Below are 15,342 nucleotides of genomic sequence, written 5' to 3'. Positions count from 1 at the left end.
ACCACAACTACTGAGCCTGCGCTCTAGAGCCCTGGAGCCGCAACTACTGAGCCTACGAATCACAGCTACTGAAGTCGCATGCCCGGCAGCCTGTGCTCCGTGCCTGGAGGAGCCACCGTAATGAGCAGCACATGCACTGCCGCCAGACAGTTGGGCCCTGCTCTCCGAAACTAGGGAAAGGCCCGTGCAGCAACGAAGACCCAGCACAGCCAAAGATAAACAATAAAAAAGATCATTTTTAACAATGTTATTTTTAAAAATTATTAAAAAATAGGAAGTTTATTTAAAACAACAAAATTAAACTTTAAAATGGAGCCATACACCCACTGAAGCAACATAGATATCCTTTTAGAAAATGTTAACCTTCTAAATATAGTGACCATTTACTCCATTTTAAGTCTGTTAAAAAAAAATTTAGAAAAAAAATGCTAAGGAAAGGAAGACTAACAATTTCTTACTGAGACTAAATCACGCATTAATCTTAAACACGATGTACTGTGTACTAATAATACTGAAACTATATTAAGCTAGGAATATTTGACTGCCTCTGTCAGAAATAACTTCATAACACACTAATAAATCCCTCATATTCCGTCCATTTAATCGTCTGTCAAGTTTCACAGTACCATGTATTCTGTGGTTCACTGTACTCTACTCGTAAAGGGGGAACATAATCCACTACTGATATTATAACAGAAAAACTTGGCAAACTTATACTTTTCCCACATTATGACACATTTGAGGGAAATAAACCTTTTCTCTAGTTTATAGATAAAAAGAAACGAATAATGAAAGGTTGTTAAGAAAGGTTATCCTAAACTTGGATAAAGCTAATAGGGAGATAGGACATCCTTCCAATATAATACAAGGCTACGGACACACTCAAAGGTTATTTAATTACCTAAGAGATGAACTTTGCTCCATTATTCTATTTACTATTGAACTAAATAGCCCAGATTAGGTAAAGTTACTTGTTAACTTATAGATTTTTGTCCAGCAGATGTGCAAATCATTTCTGTTAGGCAGAAGAGAAAATTCTAAAGGTTAGAGTTAGTTGATCTGCAGGATATCAGCTACTTTGTAACTAATCTAGCAATCTTATTTTGAAATTCCTTTATTAAACTGCCTATTATTTCACAGCCTCCCAAATGCTCTTTGAACTAGTCTTACTATTTTACTTATTTCTTCAGTAATTAATAACCAAATAAAATATTTGATACATATTCACTTTATATTTCTATGAATGTTTTAAAGTTTTAAAAATTATACTGACAGGCACAAGAAACTTTCCATGACATGTCTGACATGGCCTTTCCCACAAACAATTCTGCAGTTCCTACAATCTCACAGAGCTATTATGATAATAGTTTTTCTATACCATATTCTGATAATATTTTCTATTATTTGGTCTCTGTAATTATCAAATAGTATCTTTCTTTCTCAAAGATAAATCAGAAAAGAATCTAAGTATATATTATTTTCAAGACTATCTTTATTCCACCATTGACATTCTTTATCCTGCCAGTAAAGTCCATCAAAAAAAAAAAAAAAAACCAACACAAATACTATTTCCCCTCAGTTTTTCCATCTGCACATTTAAAAAACAATGGGAAATACATAAAGATTGCCTATTTTCAATGCAGCCATTTCCTAAAAAGGTTTTTAAGTCTCAAGCTCTGTATGAGAAAACAAAGATATTTATATTTGGGTAGAGATTCAGTACTTGTTGAGTCAGCATTAAGAAAATTACCCACAGAATCACAGAACATAAAATTTAAACAGTAAAGATTTTCCTATTTAATCTCTAAAAAAAAAGGAAATTGCACTGAAAGGATTATAGTGACTTTCCAGAGATTTGAAGACTGGCTAAAATTAATGGGATCTGACTTCTAACACTTTTTAATTGGTTACACATCATGATGATTGTGTGAGTTAATTTCCTTTATTTAAACCATAATTTTAAAAAGTTTTTTCTTCCATCTGTTCCAAGTACCTCTCTTATAATTTTCAGGTGTGAATTATAACTGTTTTTACTTTCATAAACATGATTAATTATACTTATATTTTGATTATATGTTTGAGATGTAAGCCAAAAAGATTAGTACAAAGAAAAAATAAATCACTTCATATTTCCAAAGTTATATTCTTCACCAAAAAAAGTGGATACTACCCTGATTTTTTTTAGTAAGAAATCTGGATATTGTCAAAGTGTCAATCTAAATGTACTTTTAGTGAACTGACGTGGACTAACCACAAACCTTAACTTCAATTTTTAGGTTTTAGCACCGGGAAAGGAAACATTATTACACTCTCACCCAACCCATAAACAGTAGCCCATTCCAGTAAAAGAAAAGAAAACTCTGTACCCTGACATCACTTCAAGATGAAGCTGTCCTGAGACAGTTAAGAAAACAGGAATATTGAAGAAATTCTCCTCAGGCACCTTTATTTTGCTTGAAGGCTGCAAAAGAAAACAGAGGCCACAAGAAGCTATTACATGTTCTGAACTGCATTCACATTTCTGTCACAACTAAAAATCACAAAGCAATTTAAAATATATGAGGACAGCTCATTCTCATGAAAAAAAGGCAGTTTTCAGTACACACTTAAAAGAGAAAATCCCTGCTTGGTAAGTGCTAAGGTCAAGGAAGTTTGCTCTATATTTTTGAAATGCACAACAACTAAAGGGCAAAGTACTTTGGTCATAAAATATACTCTTTCCTAAAAACTGATTTTGATTGAGGGGCAAGCTGAAGCAAGAAATTATGTTTTAAATGTGAAGCATTAGACAGTCTTTCACAATTCTGACCCATGACTAAAATTTAACTTTCACAAGGGAATAGCCTCTAAAAAATGTCTTGTCATATTATTAAACTGTTAATAATAATACGTTTAACACAGATTTTAATAAACACATTATAAACCACAAACATGTTCATTTTACTTAACCTTTATGACAACTAAGAGATAAGAAAAGCCAGACCTTATCTTTCAAAGATATGATGAACATTCACATTTAAAGATTTTTATGAACTTGTAATATAGAGTGATTAGTCCATTTGAAACTGGTCAGAAAAAAAAAAAAAAAGAAACTGGTCAGAAACAAGCCAGTCAACATTTATTGACAGTTAAGATAAAAAGTTATTTGGAGGTCATGCATAATTTAAATAGTATAATTAAGAAACCTTCTGTATCAAGTGATGACTATTATATCCATTTGGAGTGAAGGAAGATAATTTACCTACTCTTATATTGCAAATTGTGATCTGAAAATGTTTCAGTGTAATGGTGCACTAAAACAAATACTGTAAAAGCAACCAAGCCAATATAAAATTTTCAATAGAGGAGGTAAGACTCCTTTTAAGAGGTGGAGTACCAACTACTGAATTATAGAAACAAATGAAATGAAGGTATCTTATTTAATTCCCTTGGTTGTTCTAAAAATACTGCATATTGTGTATGGGTATGTCTGTGTATGAACATGACTGTCGTTGTTCAGTTGCTAAGTTGTGTCCTACTCTTTGTGATCCCGTAGACTGTAGCATGCCAGGCTTCCCTATCATCCGCTATCTCTGTGGAGTGTGCTCAAACTCATGTCCATTGATGCTATCTAACCATCTCATCCTCTGCTGCCCTCTCCTCCTTTTGCCTTCGAAAGGAGAATGAATGTGATAGCTAGTGTAAAATTATCAAATGAAATTATTAATTTATTTTGTAACTGCCTATTATTTTTAAAACTTAACTTTGATCTGGTCCTAAATGCCCTATTATTGCTTTTTAAAAATTCATCATTGAGACTCATTATCACTTAAACTATATTGTTTCCAAGTCCTTACTCAGGACTAAAATACCTGACTTACGTTAGGATTTCAAAATAAAAGATGTGTTCTTTGATGTCTTCATTATTTACTAAATGATTACATTTCAACTAAGGCCTAGTACATTTGTATGAACATTATACTTTTTCCTTTCCTTCACCTCTTTAACTTCTTTCATCTGTAATTTCTACGGGTGTTTTATTGACTTCTCTAAAAGTGGTTTCTCTCATTTTGTGTATATGTAAAAAAATCTAATACTTAAGAGTTGATTTTACTCTCATTTATCAGCATTTGTACAAAAGGAAATCTGAGTTTCTTACAACTCTTAAATTCAACTGTTTTAAAGTTACAAACATATCACTACTTCACTATGACTTCCAGTGTCATATGGAAACATTTACTTACTGAAATGCATACTATTTTTAATAAATTACTTCCTTTTAGTTCTCCTTTACATTACAATAAATGCACTACAGCAATCTTTAAGAGCTTCTGTATGTTTTAAGTTATGCTATCTATAAATTTTATTTTAGGATATTAAAGGGAAATTATAAAGTATTTCTTTTAAAAAGTAATTGCTGAGAGATATCAGCAAAAATGGTGGGGCAGGTAGCTTCAAACTCCAACCCCTCCACAGAAAAACTGAAAATAATAAGTAAAAACTGTAAGAATCAATTATGAGAACTCTGGAAATCAGTCAAACATGGGTTTCCCTGGTGGCTCAGATGGTAAAGAATCTGCCTGCAATGCAGGAGACCTCAGTTTGATTCTTGGGTCATTAAGAGCCCCTGGAGAAGGGAATGGCTACTCACTCCAGTATTCTTGCCTGGAGAAATCCATGTACAGAGGAGCCTGGCGGGCTCTCATCCCTGGGGTTGCAAAGAGCTGGACACAGCTGAAGAACCAAACAAATGTTGATTCAAGAAAGAGGAAATTTAAAAATGGTAGACTCCACCAAACAACAGTAGGCTGTGAACTCTTCAAGTGCACATGGACATTGTTCAAGACAGACTAAATGCCAGAACACAAAACAAGTCTCAATAAATCAGATAACTTATCTTCTTTGTATATAATGGAATGAAACTATAAATGTAAACTGGTACACTTACTTGGGAAAAGAGTTTGGTGGTTTCTTAAAAAGATAAACAAGGAATACTATATATACACAATACAAATTTTACTTCTAGGTATATGTCTAAAAGAATTAGAACCAAGTATTCAAAGAAAAATATATTGAAAGTATCAAACACCATCATGAAGTGAGATTGATCCCAGGGATGCAAGGATTTTACAGTCTCAGAAATCAATCAATGTGATACAGCATATTAACAAACTGAAGAATAAAAATGATAAAATCACCTCAAAAGATACATAAAAAGCTTCTGATAAAATTCAGCATCCATTTGTAATAAAAACTCTTCAGAAAGTGGGCATGGAGGGAACATACCTCAACATAATAAAGGCCATATACGACACACCCATAATGTCATATTCAATGGTGAAAAACTGAAAACACTTCCTGTAAGATCAGGAACAAGACAAGGATGCCCATTCTTGCCATTCTTATTCAATGTAATTTTGGAAATCCTAGCCACAGCAATCAGAGAAGAAAAAGAAATAAAAGGAATCCAAACTGCAAAAGAAGAAGTAGAACTCTCACTGTTAACAATGACATGATGCTATACATAGAAAATTCTAAACATGCTACCAGAAAACTGCTAGAGCTCATTGATGAATTCAATAAAACTGCAGGATAGAGAATTAATACACACCAACTGTTGCATTTCATATACTAACAAAGAAAGATTAGAAAGAGAAATCGAGGAAACAATCCCATTTACCATCATATGAAAACAAACAAAATTCCTAATAAACCTACTTAAGGAGGCAAAAGACCTATACTCTGAAAACTATAAGACCACCAATGAAAGAAATTGAAAATGACACAAGCAAATGGAAAGATAAACCAAGTTCTTGGATTGGAAGAATCAATATTGTTAAATAGGGTCATACTTCCCAAGGCAATCTAGAGATTGAACACTAAGCACTACCCAATTATCAATGGCATCTTTTATAGAACTAGAAGAAAAATTTTTTCAGTGAGTATGTAAATACAGAGAAGACCCCATGTAGCCAAAACAGTCTTGAGACAGAGCACAGCTAGAGAAATCACACTCCCTGGCTTCAGAATATAGTACAAAACAACAGTCATCAAAACAGCATGGCACTGGCACAAAAAGGACACACAGATCAATGCAGCAGGACAGAAAGCCCAGAACAAACCCATGTGCTTACAATCAATTAATCTATGACACAGGAGGCAAGGATACACAAGGGAGAAAAAACAATCTCTGCAATAAGTGGTGCAAGGAAAATATATACATGCAAAAGAATGAAATTAGAACATTCTCTAACACCATATACAAAAATAAACTCAAAATGGACTAAAGACCTAAATGTGAGAGCAGATACTATAAAGCTCCCAGAGGAAAATATACACAGAATATTCTTTGGCATAAGTTGCTGCAATATTTTTTTGATTTAATGCATAGAGCAATTGAAATAAAAGCAAACACAAATGACACCTAATCAAACTTGTCAGTTTTTAAATGAAAAGACAATTTATGGAATGGGAGAAAATGTTTGCAAACAGTGTGATCAACCTGGGATTAATTTTCAAACACACAAACAGCTCAATATTAAAAAAGAAAAAACAGAAAAAATTTAAAAATGGGCAGAAGGCTTAAATAAAGATTTCTCCAAAGAAGACATACAAATGGCCAACAGGCACATGAAAAGATGTTCAATATCACTAATTTTTAGAGAAATGCAAATCAAAACCACAATGAGGTACCACCTCACACTAGATAGAATGGCCATTATTTAACACTCTACAAACAATGAGTTCTGGAGAGGGTATGAAAAAAAGGGAACCCTTCCATACTACCAGTGGGAATGAAAATTGGTGCAGCCATAGTAAAGAACAGTCTGGAAGTTCTTTGAAAAACTAAAACTAGAGTTAATATATGATCCAGCAATTCCACTCCTGGGCATATATCTAGAGAAATAAAAAACTCTAACTTGAAAAGATACATGTACCTTAATGTTCATAGTGGCACTATTTACAATAGTCAAGACAGATGAATAGAAGATCTAGTGTGTATGCACGCACGCACACACACACACACACACACACACACACAGTGGAATATTCCTCAACCACACACAAAAAAGAATGAAATGCCACTGGTAGCAAAATGGAAGGACTGAGCATCTAATAGTACTTATATGTGGAATCTAAAAACATGATGTGAATAAACTCACTTACAAAACAGAAATACACTCAGAGACACAGAAAACAAATTTATGGTTACCAAAGGAGAACAGGTAGGGAGTGAAAAATTAGGAGTTTGTGATCAGTGCAAAGAAATAAAGGAAAATAATAGAATGGGAAAGACCAGAGATCTCTTCAAGACAATTAGAGATACCAAGGGAAAACTTCATGCCAAGATAGGCTCAATAAAGGACAGAAATGGTATGGACCTAACAAAAGCAGAAGATATTAAGAAGAGGTGGCAAGAATACACAGAAGAACTGTACAAAAAAGATCTTCATGACCCAGATAATCACGATGGTGTGATCACTCACCTAGAGCCAGACATCCTGGAATGTGAAGTCAAGTGGGCCTTAGAAAGCATCACTACAAACAAAGCTAGTGGAGGTGATGGAATTCCACTTGAGCTATTTCAAATCCAAAAAGATGATGCTGTGAAAGTGCTGCCCTCAATATGCCAGCAAATTTGGAAAACTCAGCAGTGGCCACAGGACTGGAAAAGGTCAGTTTTCATTCCAATCTCAAAGAAAGGCAATGCCAAAGAATGCTCAAACTACCGCACAATTGCACTCAACTCACACGCTAGCAAAGAAATGCTCAAAATTCTCCAAGCCAGGCTTCAGCAATATGTGAACCATGAACTTCTAGATGTTCAAGCTGGTTTTAGAAAAGGCAGAGAGGAAATCAGAGATCAAACTGCTAACATCTGCTGGATCATCGAAAAAGCAAGAGAGTTCCAGAAAAACATCTATTTCCGCATTATGGACTATGCCAAAGCATTTGACTGTGTGGATCACAATAAACTATGGAAAATTCTGAAAGAGATGGGAACACCAAACCACCTGACCTGCCTCTTGAGAATGCAGGCAGGTCTGTATGCAGGTCCGGAAGCAACAGTTAGAACTGGACATGGAACAACAGGCTGGTTCCAAACAGGAAAAACAGCACATCAAGGCTGTATATTTTCACCCTGCAGAGTACATAATGAGAAACGCTGGGCTGGAGGAAGCACAAGCTGGAATCAAGACTGCTGCCAGAAATATCAATAACCTCAGATATGCAGATGACACCACCCTTACGGCAGAAAGTGAAGAGGAACTAAACAGCCTCTTGATGAAAGTGAAAGAAGAGAGTGAAAAAGTTGGCTTAAAGCTCAACATTCAGAAAACAAAGATCATGGCATCCAGTCCCATCACTTCATGGCAAATAGATGGGGAAACAGTGGAAACAGTGGCAGACTTTATTTTGGGGGGCTCTAAAATCACTGCAGATGGTGACTGCAGCCATGAAATTAAAAGATGTTTACTCCTTGCAAGGAAAGTTATGACCAACCTAGACAGCATATTAAAAAGTAAAGACATTACTTTGCCAACAAAAGTCCATCTAGTCAAGGTATGGTTTTTCCTGTGGTCATGTATGGATGTGAGAGTTGGACAGTGAAGAAAGCTGAGTTCTGAAGAATTGATGCTTTTGAACTGTGGTGTTGGAGAAGATTCTTGAGAGTCCCTTGGACAGCAAGGAGATCCAACCAGTCTATCCTAAAGAAGATCAGTCCAGGGTGTTCATTGGAAGGACTGATGCTGAAGCTGAAACTCCAATACTTTGGCCACCTGATGCGAAAAGCTGACTCATTTGAAAAGATCCTGATGCTGGGAAAGATTGAGGGCAGAACGAGAAGGGGATGACAGAGGATGAGATGGTTGGATGGCATCACCAACTCAATGGACATGAGTTTGGGTAAACTCCGGGAGTTGGTGATGGACAGGGAGGCCTGGCATGCTGTAGTCCATGGGGCTGCAAAGAGTCAGACATTACTGAGTGACTGAACTGAAATGAGATTAACATATACACACTCCTATGTACAACATAGATAAACAACATGGACCTACTATACAGCATGGGGGACTACACTCAGTGTCTTAATGGAAGAGAATCTGAAAAATAACAAATATAAAACTATCACTTTTTTGTACATCTGAAGCTAACAACACTGTAAATTAACTATACTTCAATTTTTATATTGTTATAAAAAATAAAAAAAAAACAAATATTCAAATAGATACTTGACATTAATGTTCATAACAGTACTGCTGCTGCTGCTACTAAGTCACGTCAGTTGTGTCCGACTCTATGTGACCCCGCAGACGGCAGCCCACCAGGCTCCGCCATCCCTGGGACTCTCCAGGCAAGAACACTGGAGCGGGCTGCCATTTCCTTCTCCAGTGCATGAAAGTGAAAAATGAAAGCAAAGTCGCTCAGTCGTGTCCGACTCTGCGCGACCCCATGGACCGTAGCCTACCAGGCTCCTCCATCCATGGGATTTCCTAGGCAAGAGTACTGGAGTGGCCTCATAACAAAGGCAGAAATATTGATAAGTGGACAAACAAAATGCAATATATATAAACAGTGAAATACTATTTAGTCATAAGATGGAATGAAGTATGTATGCTAAAACATGGATAAAGCTTGAACACCCTAAGCAAAGTAAAAAACATTTTAAAAAAGGCCACATATTGCATGATTTCATTTATATGCAGTATCTAGACTAGATAAATCCATACAGACTGATTGGTGAGAGCCATGGTCTGGGGAGCCATGGTCTGGTGGCTCAGATAGTAAAGAATCTGCCTGCACCGGAGACCCAGGTTCCATCCCTGGCGGGGGAAGACCCGCTGGAGAACGAAATGGCAATCCACTCCAGTACTCTTGCCTGTAGAACACCTGGACAGAGGAGCCTGGTGGTCTGCAGCTCATAGGGCTGCAGATTTGGACACGACTGAGAGACTAACACTTCATTTTCACGGTCTGGGGAGAAGTGGGAAATGAGAAGTGACTACTTAATGGGCATGGGGTTTTCTTTTGAGGTAATGAAAATGTTTTGCAACTTAATAGGTGTGGTAGCTGTATTAACACTGTAAATGTAGTAAATGCCACCGAAATGTACCCTTTAAATAGTGAATTTATATTGTATGAATTTCAACTTTTTAAACACATACATAAACAAGTAATTACTGAACCTGATAGGGTCAAAGACTAATATGGGACTGCAACTTTAAAATTCACAGTCTAAATACTTCCACTGTAATGAAGAAAGAATAAGAATATATGAATTAACTATCTAACTTAGTGATTTTGCCAGTGGGAAAGGACCTCTTTAACAAGATCTTCAAATTGAAACATTGAAGTTAAGGATTTTATTTAATAAAGGAAGATATAAGAAGTCAGCAGAATAACAGATTAGGGATAAAATATTTTCAACATTTAAAATTGACAAGTGCTTAATGGGTAGAAAATATAAGGACCTCCTTGAAGAAAACAAGAAAGAGAAAATAAGCTGCTCACCACCTGGACAATGGGTATGAAAAGCAGATTTACAGTAAGGAAAATTCAAAAGGTTAAGATGTATGAAGAAGCACTCAAATTCACTATGAATTAGAGAAATACAAATTAAAACAAGGCATTTTAAGATGAATTCATTACATATATCTGGCTCACAAAGATTAGAAAGCTACATAATATCAAGTGCAGAGGTATAGTCACTATGTAACAGGCAGATTTCTATTAATAAGATGTGTTTCAAGATTCTCAGCCCTGGTTTATTCAACCACTAAGCCAAATATTGATGTGAAGAGATTTTACAAATTTAATTAAAATTCCAAATCAGAAGTCCTCAAGATTTGGAAATTTCCTGGCTAGTCCTTTAAAAATAAAAAATTTTAAGTAAAAAGTTTTCTACAACTGGCTGTAGGAAAGTCAGAAATTTGAAGCATGAGAAGGATTTGAAATGCTGTTGCTCTCCTGAAGAAAAAGACATATGGAAAGGTGCTTAGAGCAGTTTCTAGGAGCTGAGAGGAATCTGGCTAGCAGCTAGCAACAAATTGGGAATCTCAGTCCTATATACAATCCTATAGCAAGAATGGGTTTGGAAGAGCAAGCTCCAGATGGCAGCACAGAATGCTTAGAGAGCTGATACACTGGTTTGTATATCAAACCAGTGAGACCCTGAGTTGAGAGATTGATCCCAGCCATGTGATTCTGATTACTGAGCTATAGATCTGTGAGCTAATAAAGAGGTGGTATTTTACCCTAAGTTACAAACTGATAGAAAACTAACTCAGAGGAAAAAAGGAATGCTGAGGTAATGCCAGTATAGTATAAACTGGTACAGTTATTCTGGATAACATGGTGAAATTAAGCCATATACCCTATGACCGAGGAATTTTTGGATATATATTCTAGAGAAATTTTCATACAAGTATATTATGGAATATGTAGAAGACTATTGCAATTTTTTTTTGGAGGGGGAATATAACTTAGGATTGGAAACAACCTAACTGTCCATTACTAGAAATGGTAAGCAAAATGTAGAAGGCAAATATAAAGAATATTGTGTAGCAATGACAAGCAAAAAACAGATATACCTATAGTAACATAAATAGAATTTCAAAACAGAGCTAAATGGAAAAAAGTAGAAAACAGAATAATATAACAATAACTCTATTATCATTAATGTAAATTTAAAATATACACACAAAAAAATCACTCATATTTTATGGGGTTATATTCATAGTAAAAAGACGTATCAAAGAAATTAAGGTGAGTGCCTCCAAGAGAATATAAGGAATGGAAGTGGTGATTGGTATAAAGCAGAAAAGATAACGCAAGAAAAAGATTATGCTGGATGTTATTTTATCAGCTTGGCATTACTGCTCCCATCTACACTGAGGACTCTGTTTCCTAGAACCCCCAATACTGCACGGTTCCAGGCTACAGCTGGCCTTCTATTGTTGAAAAGGAATGTGCATAAGATCTGAGAGGAGAAAATGGAACTGAAGTCATTACTCTCAGAAGACTGTGGCAGTCTGACACAGTGACACACTTACCACAGTGCTTGGTGACCTCTTAACTTTCAACTTGTCCGCTTTACTACCGACCAACAATAGCTCTATGGCAACCACCAAGTGCTGGACGGCAGTTACTTCAGAGTCAACTGTGTTAGATTAATTGCATTAATGTCTCCAATTTGTCACACCTCTCTATTTCAACCCCCTTGGCATATTACACACTACCCCTGAGCCTGGCCACGTGACTTGTTTTGGTCAATGGCGTGGTAACAAAATTAACACAAATAGTGGCCTGAAAACCTGCTTGTGTAGTTCACATTCTTTCTTGGAGCCAAGCTACCAAAGAGATTCACATCCTGATTAGCATAATAGGGAAATTTGAGAGGTAAGTGGAAAAGAGATGAGTCATCTCACACAAAATCATTCTAGATGGCCAGCTCTCAGTCAACCCATCAGCTGACTAAGCCCAACCCAACCAACCACTCAAATGACCTGTAGACTCACAGAAGAGAATAAACGGTTTTGCTACACTGTGATAGGATACAAGGGCCTTGCAGAGACCAGTAACAGCTGTGTGCTGTGAATGAAAATTACCTCTAACTAAACTATTTTTCTGAGGTTAAAAAAATAATCATTTAGATACAGATACTTCTACAAAAACAACCATAGCCAAAGAGTGTATAAGCATCTAACAAAGAGTATCCCCATTTACAGAGAAGGAAACTGAGACACACAGGTTAAGTTCTTGTCTAATATGACAAAGAGAATGAACCAAGGTGGTCAGACTCCAGGACCTCTATCCTTAACCAAACATTCTTTTCCAGGATTCATAAGAAATGCAATGGTTGTACTGAATCAATAACAATGGTTGATTCTGGGGAAGGAAATTAGATTACTGGGGAACAAGGTGTGATGGAATCCTCCTGCACTTTGAAATAGATAGATACCTTTTGAACAATAAACTATATTACCTATTCAAAAACTAAATTTTAAATAGCTTATTTCTTAAAAAGAGGAACTCTGAGGTATTATCAGCAAGTACTTAAAAAGTATACTGGTTTTATTCCCTGTGTATCCTTTATCACATAAACACTAACACTTTAATCTTCTGTCAGTGGTTGTGGATTACTTTAATAAGCACCAACAGGAAAATCAAAAAGCCAAGAACAAAGTATGAAACAAAGTCAAATACCAAGAATATAGGTGGTTAGTAAAATCTAACCCTGCACTACTTATAACGAAAATGGGCTTCCCAGGTGGAGCTAGTGGTAAAGAACCTACCTGCCAATGCAGGAGACATCAAGAGGCATGGGTTCAATCCCTGGATCAAGAAGATCTCCTGGAAGGGGGCATGATAACCCACTCCAGTATTCTTGCCTAGAGAATCCCATGCACAGAGGAGTCTGCCAGGCTACAGTCCAGGGGGTTGCAAAAGTCTGACATCACTGAAGTGACTTAGCATGCACACGCACAAAGTCTAACACTGCACTACTTTTAACGAAAACAGAGTTGGTGCAGGACAAAAGATGAGAAGGTCAAAATATTGAGTTCTTTGAGTGTGTACGAAGTTGCTTCAGTTGTGTCTGACCCTTTGCAATCCCACGGATGGTAGCCTGCCAGGCTCCTCTGTCCGTGGGATTTTCCAGGGAAGGAAGAATACTGGAGTAGGTTGCCATGCCCTTCAACAGGGGATCCTCCTGACCCAGGGATCAATCTCATGTCTCTATGTCTCCTGCATTGGCAGGCAGTTGTTTACCACTACCACCACCTGGCAAGTAATTGTTCCATAAATGCTTGGCCAAAAGAGTGCTGAAAAGTGTGAGGGGATCAGCAATCAGCAGCACAACGAGCCACAAAAGCTTCTAGCCAAGTGCCATGGCCTTGCTGGCCTAAAAGATATCCTCGGTGCATATTTAACTTCATGTCTGTTTTCAAACATAGGTACTGGTAAGCAGAAATAAACTATTTCTTATATTAATGTATTGCTTATAAATAATTCTCCATTACTTTCCTAGCAGAAGTGTAAACAGATGTTTACTGTAGTTTTTAATGTCACCATCATCTTAATACTGACAAGTATTTTAAAAAACATAAAAGGTGCAGAATGTATTTTCTGCAATATGTAGTTGTAAGTTTAAAGTATATTAGAGGAAAAGTTTCATTTTCTTTAGAGATGTAAACTGTGTGACCACTATGAATCCATCTCCTTCCTATCTACTCCCACTCAAAAACACATAATTTGTAGATATCCTATATAATTAAACACCAGTTTTGACTAAACATAAAAGACATCATCTACCCTCTGCCTACCCTCCCAATACCAATTTCCTAATTCTGACATCAAACAGAAAGATTTGGAAAAGATGATGAGATAGTATGATCAATGTCATCTTCTGATCACCAAAAAAAAAAAAAAAAAAAAAAAAAAAACCCTCTTCAATTTCATCTTTTTTCACCTTTCTCAAGACTGTGCCTCATTTACTTCTAAAGGAGGCATCTCCCAGTATATTCTCTCATATAATCTTCCACTCACTTAACAAATTTTCAGTGACCTCTGGGACAGCTTCATATCCCACCCGACCCCTCCACCCCTGTCTCTTTTATTTGGTATAGAGACCTCAGTTCCTTGATTAGGGACTGAAATCGTGCCCCCTGCATTTTAACCACTGGACCACCAGGGAAGTTTCTCTGTCTCTATGCTTTCAAGTTGTAAAATCATCCAAACCTACATTAAGCACTGTGAGAAATAAGTAAAAATTAAACATAATATAAAATGCTATGCCTTATTTCTTTTTAAATAAATAGAACTTATTAAGATCTGTTTTGTCCTGAAGCAAAGCACTGAGGTGGGTGGCAGTATTTGGCTGTTTACAGTATTATTCTGTTCTTTTGCATGTTTAAACTTATCCAAAAAAATTGATCGATATTTACATTTCTTAAAAATGTACAGGATATTATTGTGTGATCCCCACAGGTGTCAATACTTTTCATTCTATTTCCCTCAAGCATAAAATAAATTATCTTACTTTACTCAGGTTCTCTGTTTTCCCTTTTGTCTAATTACTAGCGTCCTGTAAGTTTAAAGCTGTAGTATTTTATCCATACGGTGCATTGATACATTATATGCATAGGATCCAGTCTCAGGGTTGCACTGTGGATAGGATTATTATGTATTTCAGAAAGGGGAAAAAGAGTTGCAAAATTGAAAATAACCAACTTAAAACTAAACTTTCCAAATCTGTGATTATATTTCTGCCATACTTTAAAAAAAAAAAGAAAACAAAATAACTAAACTAGTCTAAATAAAAAGTAAAAAAATAAAATAAAAATTAAACTGTTTAACACC

General features: G+C 36.0%; 1 protein-coding gene across 9 annotated transcripts in view; it reads right to left on the bottom strand.

Moving 5' to 3' along the window:
• Positions 1–15,342, bottom strand: part of NARS2 (asparaginyl-tRNA synthetase 2, mitochondrial) — a 152,066-nt gene that overhangs the window by 87,009 nt on the left and 49,715 nt on the right. For 6 of the 9 annotated variants that reach the window (XM_042237733.1, XM_027959883.3, XM_060403956.1 and 3 more), the window contains one exon: positions 2,367–2,461. The exons of 2 other annotated variants lie outside the window; for them this stretch is intronic. In XM_042237733.1, coding sequence (XP_042093667.1) covers positions 2,367–2,461 — 95 coding nt within the window. Of the gene's footprint in view, positions 1–2,366; positions 2,462–4,630; positions 4,650–15,342 lie in introns of those variants that run through there. One more of the 9 variants, XM_042237735.2, reaches the window with a different exon arrangement.

Source organism: Ovis aries, chromosome 21 (genome assembly GCF_016772045.2).
Source record: "Ovis aries strain OAR_USU_Benz2616 breed Rambouillet chromosome 21, ARS-UI_Ramb_v3.0, whole genome shotgun sequence".
NCBI lineage: Eukaryota > Metazoa > Chordata > Mammalia > Artiodactyla > Bovidae > Ovis > Ovis aries.
This window is presented reverse-complemented; position numbering and strand designations above follow the sequence as displayed.